General features: G+C 37.9%; 2 protein-coding genes across 2 annotated transcripts; one reads left to right on the top strand and one right to left on the bottom strand.

Annotated features, from left to right (window-relative positions):
• Positions 1-17,065: 17,065 nt before the first annotated feature.
• On the top strand, positions 17,066-21,384 carry TTA2 (fibronectin type III domain protein (DUF1423)). The gene is made up of 2 exons (XM_089623872.1): positions 17,066-20,435; positions 20,615-21,384. The coding sequence occupies exons 1-2, from the start codon at positions 17,426-17,428 to the stop codon at positions 21,163-21,165; spliced, it is 3,561 nt and encodes a 1,186-aa protein (XP_089479998.1). The 5' UTR covers positions 17,066-17,425; the 3' UTR covers positions 21,166-21,384.
• Positions 21,385-24,495: 3,111 nt separating this feature from the next.
• On the bottom strand, positions 24,496-25,836 carry LOC149389922 (uncharacterized). Its single transcript, XM_089623876.1, has one exon. It carries the CDS (start codon positions 25,628-25,630, stop codon positions 24,734-24,736), a length of 897 nt encoding a protein of 298 aa, XP_089480002.1. The 5' UTR covers positions 25,631-25,836; the 3' UTR covers positions 24,496-24,733.
• Between the last annotated feature and the right edge of the window lie 179 nt (positions 25,837-26,015).

Below are 26,015 nucleotides of genomic sequence, written 5' to 3'. Positions count from 1 at the left end.
TGACTATTTATAGATTATTAACGAAAGGTTGGCTAAAACACAATTGTTAGCATTTATGTGATTTACGTAGCCAATTTTTTTTTTTTTTTTTATATATCTAATTTTGGAACAGATTGAACCGCCTATTAATAAATACTATTTCATATAAAATTATAAACATATTACTTATATTGGTGGTAAAAGAAATTATTTTTGAATCAAATACGTTTTATTGCTTGTTAAAAAAATGTTAAAATGATAAGTAAATTCTAAATATATATTCTAATTAACTTCATTTAAATTTTCCTTGTGAAGGGCATAAAGCAAAGGCTAGTTGCCAAGAAAAATACATGATATAAACACTAGAGACTAGAGAGAAGATTGATAACGAAAAGTTTAGGTTGTAATTATGAAACTCGTCGTTGGTGATACGTGTTATCTAAAAGATCAGTAACCTAAATTGGTTGAAATTATGGTTGCATTTGTTGATTCACTTTTTTTTTTAAAGAGAGTTTTTAGCATTCATCATAATTTAAGCCGTTTTGACGTTTATATATATATATATATATATATATATATATATATATATATATATATATGCTGAGGAACCATTTGATAAAAAATAAAAAAAGACATGATTATTTTTATAATAATTCTCAAAACTAATTTAGAATGAAGTGCATAACAACTAAATATTTTACTTATGCCCTTGTTATTTTGTTTTCAAACGACATCCTCTCGTCTTAATGTTATGAAGAATAAGATGAGGCAAATAAAAAAGAAGGCTAGTTTTAATAAACAAATGATCAAAATTAGTTTTAAATGGTAAAATAATAATTTTAAGTAAGATAATCTCCAACTAAAAACTTTATCAGTTTTAGTTAATCTCATTCAGTTTCTTTTGTCATATCATATAGTATTTTATCATCAACCAAATCATATTCCTCATATATCTATTATTTTAACATTTTTTTTATCAACTTTCTACAAATCATACTTTAGCGCCCATTTATTTAACTTATACTATTGCATTTTCTATTCATGAATTTAAAATAACTTGTTGACTTTGAATCATAATAAATATTTGTTTCGTTCTTTGCTTCTGAATAAGAGAGAATTATATCCGAAAGAGTGACAATAAGTTCTTTCAAAATTGAATATTTATCACTCTCTTAGAAGTGTTTCAGAAATCTCTTCGATCGAATAAATAGGTCTACGAATGAGTGGTTTATATATAACATTATACAAATTATGAAATAAGATATTAATTAAAATACATTACATACCTAAAAAATCAACATGTTACATAAACTAATTATCAAAGATACAAAAATTAATTTTGATAGCACAAAATCTAATTAGAATGATATAAATAATTTTAACAGTATGAAAATAAAAATGATTTTGCTATAAAATAATAAAATTATATATAAAATGTATAAATTAAAATAATTTGAGCTTATTTTAAAATAATAAAACTAATATAATATTATAAAATGTTAACTCCATCGTGAAACTTTATGGGCCTTTTTGGTAGTTAATTCAAAAAAAAAATTGTTTTCTGTTTTTAATTTTATAGTTGTAGTGTAAAATGTTTTTGCAGTTGTTTGGAAATAACTGTTTGGTACAGATTTTGTTTTTGTCATAGAGAAAATGAAAAAAAAACACAATAACTGTTTAGTATAGATTTTGTTTTTGTTATAGAGAAAATGAAAAAAGAAACAGAATAACTGTTTGGTACATGAATTTTTTTTAACTCAATTTTTTTAAACATAAATTTAACTACACATAACATAAATATGACTTCTATTATAAATTATATACAATCATTTTTTTACATCATAAAAATAACATCATGCATAATGACTCCACATATCTTGAGTAATAAAATCTCTAAACTCCGTATACAAACGTCGAGCCTGTGTAGTTGTGCTTGAGTAAGGCGAATCACCAACCTCTTACGCACCTTGACCTCCGACTTTTTCCAAACTTTCACCGTCAATATCCTTTATAGGAACATCTTGATTCCATCTTGTAAACAAAGGGTCTTCGTTTGCAAATATTTTTATTAAATTATGTAATATAAAACATGCCAGAACTATACGAACTTGTTTATGTAACGGATAGCATAACATGTGGTTTAAAATGGGGAAACGAGCTTTTACTACGCCAAAACATCTCTCTATCACGTTGCGTAACGATGAGTGCCTATAATTAAAAAGTTCTTCTGGTCTACTCATTTGCCTATTTTGTCTAAACACATATAGATGATAACGTGCGGTACGATACGGTGACAAAAAACCTGGCTCGTTAGGATATCCGCTATCCACTACATAATATTTTCCTCCTTGTGGTATTAAAAAATTTGTATTCTAGGTCAATAATAACTCACGCAATCTTCGTGAATCTGCCGCTGAACCTTTCCATCTTGCATGTACGTATGTGAATAGCATGTCAAATGTACAAGCGGCCATCACATTAGTTGTACATGTTCCTTTCCAACCTCGATAATTGGTCTGTTGTTCAGTGGGCATGATTACACCAATATGAGTACCGTCAATAGCACCGATTCAATCCTTTCAAAGAGATGAAACCTTGAGTTAGATGACATCCTTTCAAAATTGAGCTACATTAAAAAAAATTAAAAGCCATATTACTTAATTTGAACCATGATCAATATTTTGGGTTGTTTGCAATTTCAGGGGGTGTCGTTGTATAACCGGGGTGCTCTATTACATCGGGCCCCAACTGACTTATTGGATCGAAAACATATCCAAAATGTCTGCTAACCGTCTCACCGGATTGATTAAATCGGTCTTGAACTGCTCTATTTCTGTCTGAATGTGCAAGAACTTTCATAAACATCATGAACGACTCTTTTGGTGATATGTGACCGGACGAGAGCAAAGGCCGAATCATTCCAATAATTGCAGTGAAGGGCTACTTGTACATGCGACACATCTCAAACAACGGCTCTTTGTTGGGATTATATAATATACCAAACACATATTCACTCCCACTTTCCAATGCCATTCGCTGAGGTAGCCGTTCAATTCGTTGTGATTCTTCGCGCATTTGTTCTAGTATCCTTCTTCGAATGCGTCTATTACCACGACGAAGAAGAGCGTCTAAGATTACTATTTTGTCATCACTTGAATCCATAATCTACATGAAATCAAATAAATTTATAAGATCACTTTCCAAATAAATCCATTATCAAAGCTCAACAAGTTTGACAAAATCCCATAAAAATTCATTATCATCCACGCACCAAAAAAAAAAAATCAGCACAAGTTTGATAACAAATCAACATAAAGTCTCTAATCATCATGTAGGTCCATGAGAAATGTAAAGTCAACTCATCCAAAATAGTCATGAATGCAATGCGCAAGTCCTTTGATTTCACAAGCTCTATCATGAATCCACTGTATTGTTTGCAAAAAGACAACTCTTGATGCTTTGTAAGTTTTTCTACACATTGTTTCAGAAGGAGCTCATCTCTAGCCATTGACTCTGCTTGCGTAGACATTCTCCTTGCTTCTTTCTCTTCCAAAAATGTAATCAACTGATCACTTGAATATCGCTGATTTTCAATTTGTGATTCCATGACTTCCATACTTTTAGCGCTCATGGGAGACTTTCTCTTTCTCGTAGTGGATTTTTCTAACGATTTTTTTCAACCTCTCAGACCTCATTAGATGACTCCCCAACCTCCTCCACATCGGGCGTACTTCTCGCGGCAGATACACACAAGATTTTTTCCATCACCCGAACAATTGCCGCAACTTTGTCGACGGCGGCTAACTCGGTTGGTACCATCTCCAATGCACCGGTGGCCGACTTACTGCGAATATCTCCTTAAGTTTATCGTAATGGGCCAATCCATTTTCTTAAACCGTTTCACATCGGGATATTTCTGAAAAAAAAATAGAGGAGACAATAAATATGACAAAACATATATGAGTTAATAAAGAGTCAATAAAAAATTACTACCTTAATATATGTTTCCCAAATTTCATCATCAACGGTCACTGTATTTGTTTCCGCATCCCATCCAAATCCAGTGGCTTCCGTAAGTCCTTAGAAGATCTTAGTGGCATTTTTAAGTCGGTGCCACTTTTGCTTCAACTTGTCTAGCCTAGCCTTACCGAATTCAGCTATCATATCCAACTCAATTTTCATCCAATTTAGATGGCCCCATACGCCGTTTGACCTCTTCATAACAAAGATCAATGAAAAATGTCTCGGCATCTTCAGGCTAATGAGCACCGTCATCCATTATTCAAAAACTGAATTTTTCAAGATAAAAACCCTCAAACTCAACCATCACAAATAAGCAAACACACACATTATTCTCATCTTGGATAACAAACCATGAATATGAGCAAACGATCATGAATAACAGACCAACACACATATATAAGAAACACACATTTTTGGTGAACAAACCAAGATGGAGTCTAGTTTTCTAAGGTAGTGATTTAAGCTTAAAGATTCAACTGAGCTCTAAATTGAGAGGTTGGATTTAGATGAGTTGATCTGAGAGCTCAAATAAAGGATAAAATAGTGGTCCAAGATTTTAACACAGATTTAAACTCCAAAAATCAAACAAAACTCCTACAAAACTCCAACATCAATCGGAAAAAAAAGAAGACCCAAGATCAATAAAAAAAACAAAAACAAGATCTGGACCAAAATCAATTTATCCACATAAATCGAAAAATGAAAACAAAAACTACTACATAAATATGAAAACCAAGATCCAAACCTAGAAGAAGAGAAAAATAATCAAATCTCCTAACTTGATGAAGATGAAGAACTCTCGTCGGTGACATTCTCGGGGCGGAATCTTCAACTACGTGAGGGAGCTCTGGTCGTCACAGAGGAGGCTCGCGGAGGTTCCGACGGAGGCTCTGGAGCTATGGATGCCGTGGTGACTGGAGAAGACACACTCTCTCTATGTTTCAATTTTTTGGTGAGCTCTGGGTATATGGAGAGAGAGAGAGAAAGGAAAACAGTTTTACAAAACACCGATTTTTTGTTTTCTATTTTGTTTGATATATTTAAAAACAACTTCAGTACTTTTTAAATGATATTACTTGAAAACTGTAACAAAACATCAATTTTATCTTTTGTTTTCTATTTTTATGATTTGAAAAGTAAAAAAATGTTTTTGAATTAACTGCCAAACAAGCCCTATATGTTTACGAGTTCTTTGCAATGCTCGCATATTTATACTATTTATAATTGCAGGAGATCCTAATGCAATTAATAAAGTTAGGATCCTAATATTTAATTTGATGTAAGTAATATTAAAAAAATCAAAAATACCATATATATATATATGTATATATATACAAATTTAATGGCCACCTTTTAGTTTTACCAAGTAATTCTATTGTTGTTGTACGTGAGAATAAAAAAAAGTTCCTAATTTTTTCCGATTGAAACCTTTAAACCTTAAGTACTTTTTATGTAAATGTTCATCACTATATTTCCTATGTTGGATTGGATCCTCTATGACATAAATTTTAGTTTGGCAAAACAAATTGTAACAGTTGTTCAAGTCAAACCTTCACGAAGTTGTTCGAACAAGTTAAAGATTCGGGGTACTTAAGTCTTGTTCCTCCCGTGTGAAAAAAAAACTAAACAAACTGTTTGGTTCCGTTTTTTTTATGGACGTATAAGATCGGATTTGCTAGGAGAATCCGGCTAACTAGATTTAGCGAGAGATGAAGAAGTGTATCATATAAAACTCACCTACGATTTGTTTTGCGATCACTTTACTTTTTTGTTTGGTTAATTCACGCAATCATATCTTTGTGTTCATCTCTCTGCCTTGGAGATCATCATCGACTACGAATTGAAATAGCCTTGCAAATTTTTACCGCCGTACTATGTGTGAGAGAGCGTGTTTTTTCATTAACATGATTGTCAATCTTCATAAGAAGATCGGGTGAAAGGTAGAGAGAGTCTCAAATATGAGGGAGTTTAGATTGCAGAATCCATTGGATAAGTAAAAAACAAAGGTGTTTGCAAGGGAGTCGTCAAACTTAATAATCTTATACTTTTGACTATTTGAGTTAATAGATTGCTTTTCACTCCAAATGTATCAGTTTACTTGAGTAGGTGTTTTTTCACCGAACATGGTTACCAATTTTGTGTGCCTTTTAGTACCTTCAGTTTTATTATTTGATTGATAGTTACTTTAATTAATCCAACTAAAATCAATCAGTTGTTCAACAATCATCTAGCCTCACATCATGTACCTATTATATTTTATTTGATGAATTTCGTGCCTATTGCTTTAGCCAACTTTAAAGTGTAATTAAATTGGAACTGACTTGTAAAGATTTGCCAAATATGTATCTTAAGTGAGTGAAGATAATACCATTTTTAAGCATAACTTATTAAGTATGTTTTTAACTTTTTCTAAAATTTAAATCATATTTAAGTGTTTGTAATATTACTTTTTTTTAAAAAGTTGAAAAGAGATTTCAATTTTTAATTAAAAATTTAAAAGCTATTTTTTGAAGTTTTTTGGACGCAGCTTTTCTTTTGATTTGTACTTTCTCTTTCCGAACTTATTTATTATCTTACTTTAACTTTTAATTCTAATTATGTTTATATTCTTTTATCAAATAATTTTTTTGATATGAACAAAAATTATAATTTATTTTTTACAATCTATAGACACCAACTTTAATATATTTTTTATATAGCGAAAAATATCTTATTATTTTTATTAATTACATTTTATATAGATAGTTATTACTTACAAACATTAAATTATATTTTTATCAAACACTAAATCTGCTTTTGATAACAGCTACAGTTATTTTACAATAGTTTACCAAACATTTATCTGCTTTTAAAAACAACATTTTTTTCTTACAACGGATCTAAAAGCATTTTTTTAAAAGCACAACAATATTAAACAGAGTTAATAACTAATTTTATTTACGTGATTTATTGGGTTATCTTTAAAGAAATGCTCTGTTGTGCGGTGTTTAATGTGAGGCCTGTGCAAAGAGAGAAAGATACCCCGAAATTCCACGTGGGCTCACGTATGATATAAAAAACGTACGAAACGTTTACTATGCGCTCTTTTATAGTATGTTAAAGATATATGAAATTCCACTATTTCTTAACGTTATTAAATTTTTTTTATTTGGACTCTGTTTTTTCAAATACTACGTAAAATATCCACAAAGCTCAAAAATAATTTAAAAAATAAGTAATAATTAGAGGAACTTCAGTGTTAGGAGATGCTTATTTATACAAAATAAAAAATAATATATTTTTACTAAATATTACTTTTATGTCATATTTGTAGAAAATACTCCAATGCAAGCATTTTTAGAAGTTGCACACTTAAATAGTATTTTAATATATTTTAGGAGCGACTCCAATGAGTAGTGTTCATGCTTAGCTGGAGCTTAAGTGAATAGCATTTTGAGTTGCTATTGCATTGTGAGCACTTTAGAGTGTCATAATCATTATGGCAATGATACTCAAATATGGCATCAATGCTTACTAACAATTTATCTATATATATATATATATATATATATAAGTTGAAAATAAAATTAATGAAAACAAATAATAATAAAATATTAAAATAATATTTAAGTGGACAACTTTTAAAGATGTTTGTGTTGTCAGTCATTTTTGGAAATATTAAACTAATTGTGACTTACAAGGAATTCCATGTCAAAGCTCAAATAATGCCCCCAAAGCAGCCCGATCCGGACCCACAAAGGCTATAAAGTCCACTCGAGACTAGCCCACGAAGAAATGCGAGGAAAACAAAGAAAAAGGGCCAAAAAGTTCTTGGCATGCCCCGCCAGTGTAAACATCATGCGTGTGCGTCTATATTTTCATGCGCGCGCTTTACCTTCGCCCAATTCGACTTTGAGGGCTATTTTTAGCCCTTCAACAACTATAATTACCTCTCTCTTCAGAGGGATAAAGGTATACAATTATCTCTCAACATGATCACTCGATTCCAGAGTCGTGAAACGCTGTCGAGGACCATCCGCACTTGCTTTCACTTTGATCAAATTTGATTCTCTCAAATATTCTCAACGAATAACAACACCCCCACCTTACTAATAGTAATCAGACTAATGTTGAGCGTCATATCGCGCACCAAAGACACCGCCTCTGTGCCCTTCTAAGATTATTTTCTTCTTCTTCTTCTTACAGTCATGTCTCCACGATGGACAAAGAACGTTCTTGAGCTATGGGAGGGAACACGTGACTTTCGAGTTTCTACAAACACTTGGTCCGGCCTTGGGTCAATCACCCAAAATCTTCGGCGTTGTTCGATTTCCAGCGATAATATTTTGGTGGTAGAAGGAGGGGCTCGAGAAACATTCACAAGCTCCCACAACAATCTTTTCCGACATGGAAAAATAGAAAATTTTCAACATAACCCTTTGATCGTGATGCCTGGAACCCAGATTCCCAACACATTTGCGGGAAGTGCACACTCCCGCGCCGAATGCTCTCAATATACTCTGCGCCGACTGGAGCAGAGAAATCAAGACTTTCCTCTGAAAAGCGATCGTAGATGCGATCCCTGAGCAAAACCCATAGGACTCCTACATCATTGAACTTGAGAAAAACGTTCGTCGACTGACAGACCACCTCACAAGACAGGAAAATGACCAAGCCACCATTAAGAACCTTCTCGGTCCGACATGGCATGTTGGTAGTTTCACTCACTCGGGGAGCCCCAAGGATGAACGTGACTATGTTCATGTAAACGAGGGGCGAGGGTGATCGCACCCACTCTCAAACAGACGAGAGTGGCAACACTCCCAATACTGACACACAGAGTCTCGATCTTTCGAGACATGGGAATGCGGCAACAGATGCTCTTTTTGGCACGAATCCCACTTTCTCTCAGAAGTCTCACTCCCGTTCAGGTACACACATGAATTGGGCTAGAATCGCAGCCCGTGGATGCAATGGTGCCAGAACTTCGCCGCTCGGGCGACTTGAGACAGCACCTCAACGCCCGCCAAATAAGCTCAGCCAAAGCAACGTCACTCCTCCCCGTACGACCCTCGTGGACCAGGCCTCCAACGAAAGAGGGCAATGAACCCTACTCGCCCAAACTGATGCCCCTGCAACACATGGCTAGGATGCTCCACGATTTCAGAAGCAATATTCGCAATGATGAAATTTACATCTTCCCCATTTACGGTGAAACATAACTCAAGAGGTCTAGGGAATGATGAAACTTACATCTTCCCCATTTAGGGCGAACATCCTTACCGAAGAATTTGTTGACGATTCTCATATGCCGGATCTCCGGCGATACGAAGGAAAAACAAACTCTATTTATCACATCCAACAATATCGCATGCGGATGGTCGTGAAGAGGCATTCGTCGGTAATCTTGTGTCAGACATTCAGCCTCACACTAGGCGGACCCGCCTTCAAATGGTTCGAAAACCTGAGGTATGTATAGATTAACTCGTTCGAGGACCTACAGCGATCCGTACTTACTCGCTTCAACGGCTTTTTGCATAAGAATGCTAGAGAATGCTCACTTGTGATCCCTCAGACAAAGAAAAGGAAAATCCATCTGCGGATACTTGGTTAGATTCACATAAGAGTCCAACAAGGTAAACTAGTTCGAGGACAGAGATATGATCACGACTATCCTCGATGGGCTTCAAATGAGGGACTTCCTCAGCTCCCTCGTCAAGCGAGATCCGCGAACAATGGCCGAACTCTCGACTTGTGCATAAAAATACATGTCCCTAGATGACTTCTTCAATGCCAAAAATCCCACGACGATCGCCGTAGCGAGGATGAAGACTCTGAAAACCGTGACTTGCGAAGAAAAAGAGCAAAGTCTGATGACAGCTCTCACACACCTGGGGGACAAAGGCCTCAACTACAAGACAAATTTTGCGACTATGCAAACTAAACGCCGCAGAACACGCGGCCAGAAAAGATCCTCGCACCAAGACGCGAAAAATTCCGCGACCCCACGCTTATAAGAGCCACACGCCTCGCCGATATGACCAAGTATTAGACGTTCCATAAGGACCATAATCACTTGGCATCTGATTGCAGACACTTAAGGATGCAAATCGAAGACTTCATCCGAACATGAGAGCTAAAAGAGTTTGTCCTCGAAATAATTGACAACGCCAAGAAAATAACGGCGATCACGCACAACCTCTCCACATTGTCACCTAAACATCTCAAGGGTTTTATTTATTTTTTTGCTTTCAATAAATCAATGGGTGGGGACAAAATTGTTGTGATCCCCATATGAAAATTAGGTTGAGATCAGTATGGATAAATAAAAATCAATTCCCCGCTTTACAGATGAAGGCCGACACAATCTCATTCGGTAGCTCATATGTTTCTCGCTACCCTGCCTTGCGATGACAAAAGATGCCCCGAGTGGCGCACCAAAGACGCCTCACCTAAGAGCACCAAGGTTATCTCTTGAGATGCACTAAAGATGTTGGAATAGATATAGGGTTAAGAAAAGATTTATCGCTTCTAGCAAGCGGCGGAATATAAAAAATTTCTTTAAAACACGTAAAACGTTTTTACAACCTAGACAAAGTACATGAACATATAATTTAAAATCTTAAAACTACATTTAGTTTTTATTCAGTACCAACCTTGAATGGAGCTTGAACGTTGAGAAGCCTTTAGAAGGTTGAAACGTTCGTCTCCCCACGTAGTTCGCCTCTCTCACTAGTTTATTGAACCTGTTGAGCAACCACAAAAGTTTCTACCACTAGAGTCTTAAGAGAATGGTTTGATTTAGTGTATGGGCACTTTTAAACACGATGACTCAAGAACAAGTCTTTGAGCCAAAGAGCTAAAATAAATGCCAGGTCTAATGAGGACCTAGGTGTCATGACAAAAGAACAAGAAGGGTTAGAGAGATAGAGAGAGAGAGATGGGCGGCCAACAAGTCTAGAGAGATAAGTTCTCAATCTCTAAAATTGTGTGTTGTGAATTGTGAATGAGGTGGGGTATTTATAGGAGGAGGATTACCTTCAAAAGGTAGTTTCCTCTTCTCTATTGAATATCACATATTCATGAGAAAATCCCTTGTTTCCCTTTTCCATTTGGACGTGCAAGCTACCTTCTAGAAGGCCTTGGATTTGTTTCCTCATTTGTTCTCTCCTAGCCTTGGCCGCCCATTACCTTTCATTCTAAAGGAAATTTGTTTCCTCTTTTTCTTTTGGCAAGTATCTTCATACACTAATGCACAAAATAAACTCTCTTCTCTAGGTATGTTGGACAGTTTTGAGGCTTCTAGAAGGAGCTTCTAGATGTTTCTTTATTTGTTCATGACAACATAAGAAAAGCCCATTAAGAATTTTCAAGTAAAATTCCATGAAATGAAATTTAATCCTCAAGGCCCAATATTCTCAACATGGCCGTGTGACATGTCAAAAAACTTATTTATTGACATTCATACCATCCTATGTCCAAAAGGACCAAATTACCTTTTAGACCATTTTCGTAAAACTTGTCTAGTTCTTGTTTTGACTTAGCTTCTAGTTTAACTAATCCTACTCAAATGACTTGTGGTAGTGACCTCATGGATTCAAATGAACAAAGCTTGAGCTAGCATACTTGGACTCAAAAGTTCACAAACTTTTTCCAAGTTCTAGCTTAATGTCAATTGACTCCACTAAAGAGTTGACACTGAAATCTCTCGGTTCAAATGAATATATTTTCTACTAAAGAATTCTACTTAATTATAATGAGTGGATCCATTGAATATTATCTATGTTTACCCTTCATGAATATCATCAACTAGATGAGATTTATAAAATTACTATTTTACCCTTCTAGCTGTTAATTTCCTCAACTCCTTTGTCACTTGTGAATAAGTTAGAAGCAATGTATTAACGAGGAGCTAACAAGTCACATTGATTCATCCAAAAAAGCCATGACTCAATTTGGACACTGGCCAGTTCATTTATTCACATTCCAAGGAACAAAGCATGATGTGATATACATTGCATTTCAGCAATCTTGTACATGAATTCCATATCTATGAGATCATCACAAAGTTACTCATGACATCTTCACAACTTAGTACTTCACCAATAGGTCTTGTCTATATCACATAGTGAATCTAGAACTCTGACTTTCTCAAATGAGAATACGTAACCTATGAAATGATATGTCTCATTTCAGGATTGAGGTAAGCACGATGCAATTCATACATAGTGACTTCGAGACATAAGAGGTTAAATGGTTTGTTCTTATTCTGTCTCTAGAAGTGCATTAGTCAATTCAGTACCTTCAGAAGATACCTAGGAAGAACTATAGAGTCTTCAACTCTCAATGTCCCATAATCAGACATCATAGATTCTCCTAACAATCATACTGAGATCAATAGTCCTTTGATCCTTAGATTGTGACTATACTATTTTAAGCAAACCATGAAGAGTTTGTTCATGCAAATCTATAATTGACTATTCATTTGTTGTTAGGTTTGTTTAATGACTAAAGACTATAGTTTATCATAAAGCTTCAAACAGACAAGGAAGAATGAATGAACGTTTCAACTTTTATTAATAATTCAGTAGTTACAAGCAAGAGTCTTCGTGAGACTTTATTACATCAAATGTACATAAATAAAGACTACTACTCTTCTTGTAGGCACCATTGACAACAAAAGACACCTTCAAGATGCAGTAAAGGCTGTCCTCTGAGACACAATCGAATCAACGACTGTTGAACAAACCGAAACATGGCTTGCTGAAGAAGCAAGGAAGTGCATCAAAGACATACAAGTGATGCATTAAAGACGTCACAAGGCGCAACAAAATCATCTACCACTGTGAGATCTAATCCGACACGCTCGCTGAAAGACAATGAATCAAGAGAGCTAAATTTCCTCAAACTGTTGGGAAGATTATGAAAGTTCGCCACTCGGAGTCCTCTAAGCAACGAACTTGGGGAGCTAATGTTGTTGGTCGTTTTCGTAAATATTAAATTCCTTGTGACTTGCAAGTAATTCCATGTCAAAGCTCAAATAAATCCCACAAAGAAGCCTGATCCAGGCCCACGAAGGCCAAAAAGTCAACTCGAGACAAGCCCATGAAGAAAGGTGAAAAAAAATGAAGAAAAAGACCAAAAAGCCCTTGGCACGCGGCACAAGTGTGAACACTAGGCGTGCGCGCCTGTACTTTCATGTGCGCGCACCTTGCTTTTGGCCAATCTGACGTTTAGGGCTCTTTTCAGCCCTCCAACATCTATTCTCTCTTTGCACAATCACTCAACTTCCGAGTTGTGAAACCTGCCGAAAAACCATCCGCACTTGCTTTCACTCTGATCGAGGTTGATTCTCTCAAATATTCTCTACGAATAATGGCGCCCCACCTCACTCATAGCAACCACACTAATACTTTTTAAGTGGCTGATTTGTGGCTAATATTTGAGTGGGGTTCACTCATCGAAATTGATTAATTTCGTTGTATTTATATTCCTCGTTGCGACGGGTATTTGAGTGGGGTCCACTCATCGGAATTGATTAAATTCATCATATTTATTTTTAAAAATCAATGCTATATTCAATGAGAAATTGATGCTCAAAGTGTGTTGGAAAACACCAATAATTGCTCGGAGTGCTCTTACAACAGTTGCAACACGTGTGGATTTTGTGAGAGCTTATATACCAATTTTGGTCAAAAGGGTTTGGGTTTCAAAGGGTGACCCAGTTTTGTAGAGGGGCAAGAGCTTAGGGAAGCCCATATCCACCATACACGAGCGACGCCGCCGCCGTCGGTCAGGCGGGCGGGCGGTCGGGTTGGGCTTGGGCCTTCCCTCTAATTTTTTTTTCTTCCCGATTTTATATTATTTTATTTATTAATAAAATAAAATCTTTATAATTAATTGGTGTTGTAACCGTGCACTTAATGCAGCGGTTTATTCTTTGTAACAGAGTCTTAATGGCCCGCGTAAAGACTGAACGTTTGAAACGTTAAACGAAATGTAACTTTTTCCTTCAACGCACACTTATTTCTTGATTGGATGTTAATAATAGACGTTTGTAACAACTCCATGCATTGTCTATATAAGGAAGACCATAGCTCTCATTCATAACATACCAACAGAATCCGAAATAAAGTGTTCTTGCTTTCTTCTCTCCCTCAAGAAATTGTATTTTGTTTTCTTTTGTAGTCCAGTGTTAACTTCTTGCTCTTGGTTCTAGTTCGCCGAAGTCAAGTCTTGTGGTGCAAATCTTATCTTGTTTCATCATTGTATCCTGGGAGGCTTTCGCTCAAGTAATCCGGCACTCGTAGGAGAGTGATAAAAAACTTCAATGAAACCGTCAAACGGGCCTCAACGCTTTCTTTCCGAATGGGTCTCAACGCTTTCTTTCCGATCAACTCTTCTTGTGTTCATACTGGTTAAGGTTTATCTGGTTTTTGCATTTTATCGAGTTGTATTCTTCAAATTAATTTTTATTGATTTTTTATATTATTTATTTAATTTTTGGCAAATTGTCTTTGCATTCCTTCAATATTTCCGTAATATTGTTAACATAATAATATTAAATACTATTAAACATTAAAGATTAATATGTAATATAAATAAATTTTTGAGGTTTGAGATCCTCAAAATGAGGGGTCCCCATTGGATTAGAGAGCTTTTAAACTCTCATTTTGTAGTTAGGAAGATTCCCTTAGAGCAACTCAAATGCATAAGTTGTTAAATTTTTACACATCATAAAAACAAATCTTTTTATTTATTTATTTTTTATTTATGCACATCATCAATTGTAGAACATTACATAAAAATAACTCCAATGATAGTTGTTGATGTCGAATTTTGTCCTCAATCTAACGAGAGAAGTATTTGGCCCCGTACAAGTTAGTTGGGCCCAAGCCCATATTTGTCGTTAGCAGGTTCAGGTATTACACCAAGCCGTTAGAAGATTCAAATGTCAGCTCGAGATAATCGCTCTTTGAAGACCGGAAGATACAAAGCTCGTCAGCCCGGTCGATCCGCAACCGCTTCTCACACCAATAGGTCTCGAACGACAAGTGTCTCGAGATACAGTAGTTGATATGAACCTCGATCGACTTGCTCCGAGACCCAATATCCTAAATAGCACAGCAGTGGATCGTTCTACAATTTAGGAACGATGGTAAATCGATTGATGCCACGAACGGTTGCGAAAGACCGTCTGATGAGTCGGGTTTGAATGCCACAAGACTAGTCTTGATAAGTTCGATAAAAGTTCATAAGAACTCAAGAGAAGACTCTCATATTTTTTTTTATAAAAATCTGGATGCCTTTCATTCAGCTTGAAACCTCATTTAAATAGGAAAATACAAAGCAAATTCGGAGTACATTGTTGCCCTAGTTTAAATGGGCCTACAAAACTTTATTTAGGCCTGATAACATTAAAATTAAAAAGCCTAACTTAATACCTAATACATATGGGCTTCATTAAGCATAACTAAAGCCCAAAAACACTTTAAAAAGACTCTAACTTCATCTATTATTTTTAACTACGAAAATAACAAATAAATAGCTCAAACTGCTTAAAATGACGTGAATAAGCTTTCCTATATTTGCGCCGCCCTTGGCCTCGTGGTTGGGTTTTCTTCTTGCGTCGCTTTTGGCTCTACCTTTATATTTCTTCCATTCAGCTTTGGTCAAACCATGAAACTCTTTGTTGAAGTCTTGTACTCTTGAATTAGGAATAGGTTCGATGAAGCGCCTTTGTTCCTTTGCACGTGGGATCACATCAGTAGTGAGTTTCAACTAACACACGACGTGTCCCGAACAGTCCGGAGCTCACAACCTCGTCTTCTCAGACTATAATTATACGATAATTAAGCCCATGTCGGATACGTTACATTATCATTATTATTATTGTAATCAAATTCACATCTTTGTACAGTTCCGAGTGATCTTAACACAAATGGCTCCGAACTGATTTTACATCATGCTTTTTCATCTTTTATTTAGTTACGTGTTTGAATCACAATTCTTCAAGAGTTTTAATTTGGTCTTGTTACAGAGAATTGAGGCCCATCTACGAATCTAAATTTACCTATTTCCAATCATAAATTTGTTATTACATGTTTGGTTCTTATCTCAAAAACAGTTTTTGAGTTGAAAAATTTGAAATCAAAATGTGAAAATGTGTTTGTTTTCAAAAAATTTTGAAGTTGTTTTGTAAAAAAGTAAAGAAAACTGAAAACAAATAAAATGTGTTTTTGGAAAAAAATTTCTTCTCTTCTCTCCTCCTTCTCCTCATTTCTCTTTTCATTTCTTCAAAAACAAAAATAAAAACTGTACCAAACACTTTTTTCAGTTTTTTCACTTTCTCAAAAACAAAAATGAAAACTGTACCAAACAGCTTTTTGAAAACAACTCAAAAATAATTTTTCAGTACAACTACAAAAATTAGGAAATAAAAAACAAAAACTTTTTGAGTTAACTACCAAACACAACCTTAGTGACTATTTAGTATGATTTGTTGTATCAATAATAGTAATACCAAAATGTGGTTGAAGAGTCTCACTTGATCTAATTCTAAAGTAGTGATGTGTCTATTATTAATTTTTTTTTATATAAAAGAAATTGTGTGCATCAATCTTAGAAAGTGACAACACGGTGTCACTGCAATAAAACAATTTTGCTTGTGCATTGGAATTGCTTAGCGTTTTTTTTTTTTTTTTTTTTTTTTTTTTAAATGATACCATAGCGTTAAATATAGGGTTTTGAGTCTAATTAAGCCTTTGACTATCCACCAGACAGAGGACTGTACCTCACGTATGGGCTACCATACCCAAATGTGGGCCCATCCGAAATCCAACGCTGGATCTCGCCCTACCGCAGAAGAATTCTGACCCTTCATTTACTGCGACATTAATTATTGTTTTATTTCAAGACAGAGAGTCAAAATCAAAAGTTTGAGGAATTGTGTGTGACACTACACACACCCCTCCACCAACTGTGGGTCCCACTTTTTCAACTTTTCCTTCCTCTCTCCACTTTGCGTATCAAACTCTCTCTCTCTCTCTCTCTCTCTCGCTTTTTCAAACTGTTGAGTGGTTAAACATAAAACTGCGTTGACTGATGTAAACCCAACCCAACATCCCACCATTTCCAATTATGTCCTTTCTCACCTCCCTCATTTACGCCTCGACCACCATTTCTTCTCCTTCGCCGCCGACCAAAACGCCGTCGTTTCACTTCTCTACGACTACGAGACTCTTCTCGTGCCTTGCTTTATTCGTCTCTCATTTCGAGCTCTGCGCCTAGGGTTTTTTCGCCTCTCTCTATCGGTTTCGTCGATTCCGAGGTGTGTTTGTTGTATATGTATAATTGTTATATATACGTGTACGAATATATAGATATATATAGGTTTTTGTGCGTTGGCGAGATTTTGGAAGGCTTTTTTGGCGTGTGAGAAGAAATGAAGAGGTTGAGATCGAGCGAGGATTTTGATTCGTACGGAAAGGAGTCAAACTCGAATTCGAACCCGAATCCCAACCCTAACACTATCCGACCGTCGGTGTCGTCGCACAGAAGCTTCTACTATAAGCCTGATAATATACGGAAGGGACTCTTGTCCTCACCGTCGTCGGCGAGCCGGTACGACTGGGATCGCTCGGCGGAGGACGATCGCGAGGGATCGAGGATGGTGAGGAAGAGATCGGAGCACGATTTTGACGGCTATGATCGGAGGAAAGGATTCGATCGGTACGGCGGAGGTGGAGGCAGCGGAAGCGGCGGCGATGGCGGCGGAGAGAGCAGGGGTTACGATCGGAGCATGATGCATCGATCGGAGAGCTTTTCAGGGCCGAGGAGGGATTTTCCGAAGGGGTTTCGGTCGGAGCGGGACCGGCCACGGCGGGAAGGCAGCGTGACCTCGTGGCGGAGGATCGGAGCCGGGAACAAGGAATTCGACAAGGGACTGAGGGACGTGAGGTCTCCGACGAGGTCAGGGAGCGATCAGTCTAGGGTTAGGTCTCCTCCTCCGAGGGGGCCAAGGTCGATATCGAAGTCAAAATCCCCCACGTGGTCAAAGGATTCTGCGGCGAGCGAGCAGTCAAAGTGCGCAGAGGTGAGGAAGAGCGAGCATGAAGTTCAGGTGGAGAGTGGCAGTAGCAGCGAGATGGAGGAAGGGGAGGTTGAGCCAGAGCTCAAGCGGGAAATTCAGGAGCTTTCTGATCAGAAAACCGAGGCCGATAACAATCAGAAAGTGGTTGATGAAGCTGATTCAGAAAAGGAGGAAGAAGAAGCCCCGGTTGGTGCTCAGTCCGATGCCGACATCAGCGAGATTCAGAGTGAGCGCAAGGGTAAAGATGAGCTATTGAGTAAAGAGGAAGACGAAGAAGGAGTGAAGGAAACTGATGAGAACAGTGCATGTGAAGTGAAAGTTTCCGATAATGTGGTTGATGGATCACCAATTAATGCGGAAAACTTGCCCGGCGGTGATTCCGATGCTGCCACCAAAACGGGTAGTCCTCCTGCCATGGAGACCAGTACCGAAGACGGGGTCGAGGGAGATAAAGATGTTGAGAAAGGTGATGCCATGGGTGAGGATGAAGGAGCACAAGTTACAGTAGAGGAGAGAAGCGAGCAATCGGTTGCGGATCGAATGGAACAAAATAATGCGGATCTCAAAGTCAAGGATATGGATATCGAAGATAAAGGGCCCGGTAAGGAAATTACGGAAGAGAACACAGTGAGCGAAGAATTAGTGGAGAAGGAATTGCCAGCTGAGAGCCTATATCTGAGTTTTAAGGACAAAGGGAAGGCCGTGGCGGTTACACCACCGACCCATGTGGAAGACTCTGTGGCGGGTAATAATGTCAACTGGGTCGAAAGAGAAGCTAGAGATCTGATGAGTTGCAGGGGTTTCGAGCTCTTTGGTAGCTCTCCTGTGAAAAGACCGGAGAAAACGGCTCAATCTGGCTGTGACGATGCCCGGAAGGAAGACAAGCTTGGATTCGAGCCACTTGATCTCACACTCAGCTTGCCGAATGTTTTGTTACCCATTGGTGCCAACGCGCCCGGTTCTCCCGGTCGAGCCACGAGCGTTCAGTCCATGAGTAATAATACGTTCCGCACAAATTCTGATGGGTTTACTGCTTCGGTCTCTTACTCGGGTTCTCAGTCGTTTTATCACAACCCGAGCTGTTCCATGACGACGCAGAATTCCTTGGACAATCTCGAACAGTCAGTTAAAAGCCGTCCCATCTTTCAGGGGATTGATTGGCAGGCTTTGTCGCAGAATGAGCCCAAGGGTAATAAAGATGGTCCTTTGTATCAGAGGAGTCTGATGAATGGAAACAGCTCTCAGTCTCAGCCCAATATGAACGCTCAATCTGCTCAGGTCCAACATTCAGCCAGCTCGAAACTGTCCAACGGAGTGGAAAGGCAGCTCAGCTTCCATAAGCAGCTTTCAGGAGGTCATTTAAGGCATCACGATGACGTTAAGTCTCCATCGCACAGTGTCGGGTCTCACGATATCGGCTCAAGCCATGGTCACGACCGGAAGAGGATGTCCCGGGAGAAAAGTAGCGGTAGCTTGTACAGAAGTAGCACCTCCAAAACGGAACAAGAACAACAGATTCTCACAAGCGGGACTAATTTCGTCGAGACGGTCATCGCCCGGACCGTATCGGAACCGATACAATCAATGGCTAGGAAATTCCACGAGATGACGGGACAGTACTTGGCGTGTCTGAAGGACAACGTCCGAGCAATCTTGCTGAGCCCCGATAAGCGTCACCAAATAACTGCTTTACAGAAAATGCTCCGGGACAGACCCGACACGACCGCGGAAACACTGAAGAAATCTCACAGGACCCAGTTGGAAATACTGGTCGCTCTCAAAACCGGCGTCCCGGATTATCTCTACCAAGACACAGCCTTTTCTTCCTCGGACTTGGCCGAGATCTACACGGACTCGAGATGCAAAAATCCCTCTTGCCGAAGCCACATCCCCGTGGACGAATGCGACTGCAAAGTCTGCAGTCAGAAGAACGGGTTTTGCAGCACGTGTATGTGTCTCGTGTGCTCGAAGTTCGACATGGCCTCGAACACGTGTACCTGGGTCGGCTGTGACGTGTGTCTCCACTGGTGCCACACGTATTGCGGCCTCAGAGAGTCTTACATCAGGAACGGCCGAAGCGCTTCCGGGCCCCACGGATCGTTCGAGATGCAATTCCACTGCGTCGCATGTGACCACCCTTCTGAGATGTTCGGCTTCGTCAAGGAGGTCTTCACGAACTTCGCCAAGGACTGGTCTGCCGAGACTCTCTCCAATGAGCTTGAATGCGTCAAGAGAATCTTCGCCGCGAGCAAGGACTCCCGAGGAAGACGGCTTCACGAGATTGCCGGACAGATGTCGGCGAGATTGACGAACAAGTCCGACCTCCCCGACGTTTACAATTACATCATGGCCTTTTTGAATGGTAATATTTATAGTATTCGATCACGACTATGTTTTCGTTATAGCTTTTTAAATGACAATAATATCTATTATTCAGAATACCCACTTAGCAATTGCTAGTGTTTCCAGCCGGGACACCTAGGGGCTAAACTCGTTGAAAATAATGTTATGTCTGCTCAGAAAGTTTCTTTGATTTTGCAGATAGTGATTCTTTGAAGTTACAAAGCAAAGGGAGCAATGGAATGGCGGGGCCAAGTCAAGAACAACCACCACCCTCGTGGCTGAAATCCATAAACACGGAGAAAGTCCCTCTCTTGGACATGCCGTCCAGTTTACTTCCGAGCTACAGCTACGACCGGAACGATAATAATAACAACGGTAACATTAAGCGCTTGGCCGACTCAGAGACGATTCGGAAGGAACCTCTGTTCGATGAGCTGGAGAGCATTGTGAGAGTGAAGCTAGCCGAGGCCAAAATGTTTCAGACTCGGGCGGACGATGCGAGGCGAGAGGCGGAGGGGCTTCAAAGGATAGCACTCGCGAAGAACGAGAGGGTCGACGAAGAGTTCACTGCTCGGATCGCCAAGCTCCGCTTGGCCGAAGCCGAGCAGTCTCGAAAGCAGAGATTCGATGAACTCCAAGCCCTCGAACGAGCCCACCGCGATTATTTTAACATGAAGATGAGAATGGAAGCCGAAATCAAAGATCTTTTGCTGAAAATGGAAGCCACGAAGCGGAACCTGGCTGCGTGATTAGCGGTTAGATTTTATTTGTTTTTCTCTCTTTTTCATTAGGTAATGGTCTCATTTTGATCCACTGTAGTGTTTTTTTAAATGTTATTAATGTCTCTAAATATCTGTATCCTTTTGTGGTCTTTTTGAGCTGCTAACCAAATGTGTACAGAGTCTGATAACTTGTGTTTGTTGTATTTTGTACTTCTTTTTATCAATTTATGGTTTCTTTTTTACGAATTTCATGCTTCCTTGTGATCAGGTGGAGCCAGAATTTAAACTTAGGGGGGCCAATTTAAAAGTATAAAAAATATCAATATAAACACAATAAATTTCAAGCTTAATATTCTTTAATTTTTTTTTCTTACTAAAAGAATAATAATAACTACGACAATAATGATTTAGAATCAAAACACTAACATAATAACAAGCTTTACAAAATTAAAGATAATTAAAAAAATTTGACTTACAAGTAGCTAAAAAGTATTATAGCAACAAAAGGCTTACAATTAATCTTCACCAAATATCTTTAATCTTTTACCAACACACCTGATTACAAATAAAACAAAACAGTAGTATCATAAAAAGTAAATGCAGCATAAAAAAAATATAAAGGTTGAAAATTGAACTTAGAATTGATAACTTCACCATACCATGTGTGTTGTCTTAAGTCAATTTTTTTGCTTTAAAAACGAAGTTGTACGTTAGAAATCCTCTCCCAAAATTTTTAGTATGTGTTTTTATTGTTCTGTTGTGAAATAAAACTAGTGAGCTATTTATTGTAGTTTTTTTTTTAAGTGCATTGATACGGTTTTAGAAGAGAAAAACCAATGATGATGATTGATAGGGAGTCGAACACATATGGTGATGATAATTATCTAGAAACTAAAATTTTCTTTTGTAAATTGTGATGCATTAACTGTGCATAGAGAGTAGAACTAGAAATGTAAACCGTACCGTTTTTTTTTGGAGGCTGAAAAGTATACCGTGACCGTGAGTCAGTCACGAGTAAATAAACATACTATTCTACTTGTTACTTGTATGTTTTTATTTATTTATTTTTATATACAAGTGACTGCGTATATATATTTTTTTAAGTACATCCGATCCGACCCTGCTTGTGATGGTTCCTTCGTTGATGTTCTAACTTCTAAGTGTCATTTGCTTCTAATCCATTTATTCATCTGAATTTTCTGTTATTCGGAGTGTGAAAAAGAGAGGATGTTTTGGGTTTTGCTATTTCTTGGTGATGATGTTTCTTTGAGGGTATTTTTTTAGTTTTTGTCCTAAACTGTAATTTGTCGATTTTGGCTTTATAAAGTGTAGAGAGACTTTGATATATATGACTTGCAAGGAGATCGTCATATTAAAGACCGAAGATGGTTCACATTAGCCTTTGAAAAATAGACCTACCAATACAATATTACGAACCGCGACATTTATTAATTTGTAGTGTCTGTCACGTTTTCAAAATGAAAGTGGAATGCACATTTTTTTTTCTTTTGTATATTTAATGCGATGATGGAAAAAAAAAAAAAAAAAAAAAAAAGAAGCCAATCACGGTGCCGGGAAAATGGCCACATCTGGATTCTGAAATATCTGAAGTTTAAATCATAGAAAAATAAAACAAAAAATTAGCTAAATAAGCCACCGAAAATCTAAGAATTGCTAAATAATCAACTTTTCGTAAAATTTTTGTAATAGTCCCCTCAACTTATTTACGATACTCAAAAAGACAAAAATATCCAAAAACATTCCCACCTATTTTGGATTTTTTTTTGTCTTTTTGAGTACCGTAAATAAGTTGAGGTGGTTATTTACAGAGAATTTACAAAAGATTGATTATTATACAAAATACTATAAGTCAAATGGTTATATAGCTAAAAAGACCCAAAATAAAATTAGGAACTTAATTTTTTTTTTCTTTTAAAGAAGATAAGCCAAAATTATGTTACAATTAAATATATTGAAAGCAGTGATAATAAAAATTAAAAAAATTGCTACTAAAATCATTGGTAAATTTTAAAAATAATTTGAAAAGAAAAATAATCAATGATTACAGAACATAAAAGTAAAGAAACAATGTGGCAAAATGTAAAATGTAGGAATCTTGATGGAGGATTTGCTACCAAATATGACAATTAGGCATGAATAAACTGCATCTGTGATGTTAACACGCCCAGGTGCATCTTACTTTAAAGTTTTTTTTTGTGAAAGGTGAATAAAACATAAAATTGCCATTAATGTTAAGAGGACAATATTTTATGAGGTTTTTGTTTGCGAGATTCTACATACAATATATTGTATACATAATTTCCGAGAGGTTGATTTTCGACAAATATCATCGTGACCTTCGTTGTGCATTCTCTCAAGAAGAAGAAGAATAACAGGCACAATGGGTGGGCCAGTCTAAAGTTCAATATGAGCAAAGCATGCCATCGAGTCGAATGGGGATATGTTGACGCAGTGATGAAAAAAAATGGGCTTCTCGAATAGATGGCGGGGGTTGATTAGGATTGTATTTCCATACCGAGTTACACCTTTTGTGTCAACGGGACGATTTAAGGAAATGTCACACAACAATAAGGACTCTGTCCTTATTTATGCGGATGGCTCTTAGTGGCTCTAAACAAGGTATCCCAAGACGACGACATCGCTGGATTCGCATGCAACAAGGGCGGGCCGCGAATCAACCTCTTATTCTTTGTCAATGACTCGCTCCTTTTCTGCTGAGCCAGCTAATAACTTATGATACGAGTATTCGCCTCTCGATCTCTCTTTGCGAAGTGATGTAAATATTTATCTCGCGATTTTAGTGGGGTGGTTCACCGACGTAGCGTAAAATGCATTGGAAAAAGTAGGAGCAATTATGCAAGCCAAAAGCCAAAGGAGGGATGGGCTTTAAAGATGCAAAATAGGGATGCCACTACATTAAAAATCATTCCTCTTTGGCTGCCACGGTTCTTAAAGCCAAGTACTTCGCCACGACGTCCTTCAACAAAGCCACGATCATCGGTCATTGTTCATACTTATGGGAGTCCCTTATTTGGGGAAGTTGGGTTATCGGAGAAGGCTGACAATTGAATGTCTACAACTTGGGAGCAGAGCAGATTAACTTCATAATAAGCCCAAGAAACACTATTTAAGGCAAAGACAAGTTTGGTCACGAGTCACAGCACAATATTGGGCGTTTCCAAAGCCAGGACTGATTTTTTGCAAGTAAAGGCATTGGATTTTAAATAAAAATGTGGCATCTTTTGAGTAAATATTCATGAGATTGCTATATATGTCCAACAAGCAACATTTGGAAAATTTTAATAGATCTTTCCATTCTAGGACAATACTGTTACAATTATCTAACAAGCCTTGGATGTTTATCATTACCAGCTGAATTTAACAGATATTCAGGTAAAAATACTTCAGAGCTACGCTTGAGAAATTACTGAAAACAAATTGCATACCAATCACGGTGATAATCTCTTTTCATTCCTACTATATATATGATATGTTACACTTTTGGACAAAATAAAAAAAAGGTTATTAGCATCAATAAAAGTAAATAAGAATTGAGGATGTACTTAGTAAGAGACTAGTACGAAGTGAAGTGGAAACCGTAATCTGCGATGTCGATGTCGTTTTGTTGGCGTGAGGCCCCGCCGTACCAAAACGACGTGTAGTTTTGGTGGTCATCAGGTTGAGGAAGCTGGAAGTTGGTGGTGTCGTTGCAATATGAGTAATCCAAACCCGCGTCGTCGTCCAGGAAATCGAAGCTAATATCTTCCCAACTAATGTCGTTTCCTTTCCCGGAATCCGTCTCCTCGGCCGGAGAGAGAGAGTCAATGTTGTTGTTGTTGCACTTTACCAAGGAGAACGGAACGTCGTTTTCTTGACCACCGCTTCCACTAGAGCCAGCGTTGTGGTTCTCGATACAGCCGGAAGAACAAAATGCAGAAGCAGAAGAATCGGAGGAGGGGATGAAAGGCACAATGTCGTTTTCTTGACCACCGCTCCCACTAGAAGAAGCGGAGGAGGAGGGGATGAAAGGCACAATGTCGTTTTCTTGACCGGCGGAGAGGTTCGCCAACTTCCGACGAACTTTGTGAAGAAGGTTCAAGTACTTGGCCTTGGTTTTCTCCAACTCTGCCACGCTATGGCAATTCTCGTGCTCATCTCTTCCGGAACGGTCTTGCTTTCGAACCTTAGCCCTAAATGCTTGAAGCTCCGACGCTTTCCTCTTCCAGCCGGCGGCGGAATCGTTCTTCTCCGGCCTCGGCGTCGAAGCGTTGGCGTAGCGGCGGAGAACTTGGTCGACGGAGGAGTGGCCGAACGAGAATGTGTTGCCGGACTGAGACACCACCAACACCGCCACCTCAGCGTCGCATTTCGTGCACAGCTCCGACGCCTTTCGAATCAGAGCCGTCCGTCGCTTCGAGAACGAAACCAGACGATTTTTGGCGGCTTTGGGCTCCTTCGTCGGCGTCGCCATGGAAGAAAGTTTAATTAGATGAGAGAGAGAGAGAGAGAGAGAGTAGTGAAAAGTGAAATAGAGCCCTAGCTCATTTATACACGCGATTACTTTCTAATTCTGACTCTTGAGAATGTGATCGTTCGTAGTATGTTCCCATGTTCTAAAACGGAATGTTGTTCCCTTAACGGAAAGTAGAGAGAGAGAGTTTTTTTTTTTTTTTTTTTTTTTTTTTGAGAGAGAGAGAGAGGAGAAAGCTTGGAATTGACATTAATTGTTATTAATTTATTTATTTTTAATTGTTATTTTTTATTTATTTATATTAATCGATATTTTTTTCGCCGATGTCGGCATTGCGCTCCGTCGTCGGCATCGAAGAAAGCTTAGAATGAGAGAGGGAGAGAGA

This window comes from Urtica dioica, chromosome 8 (assembly GCF_054948205.1).
Source record: "Urtica dioica subsp. dioica isolate 48M chromosome 8, U.dioica_male_clone48M_v1_H2, whole genome shotgun sequence".
Lineage (NCBI taxonomy): Eukaryota > Viridiplantae > Streptophyta > Magnoliopsida > Rosales > Urticaceae > Urtica > Urtica dioica.
Note: the sequence above shows the minus strand (reverse complement) of the source record. Positions and strands in the feature narration are given on the sequence as shown.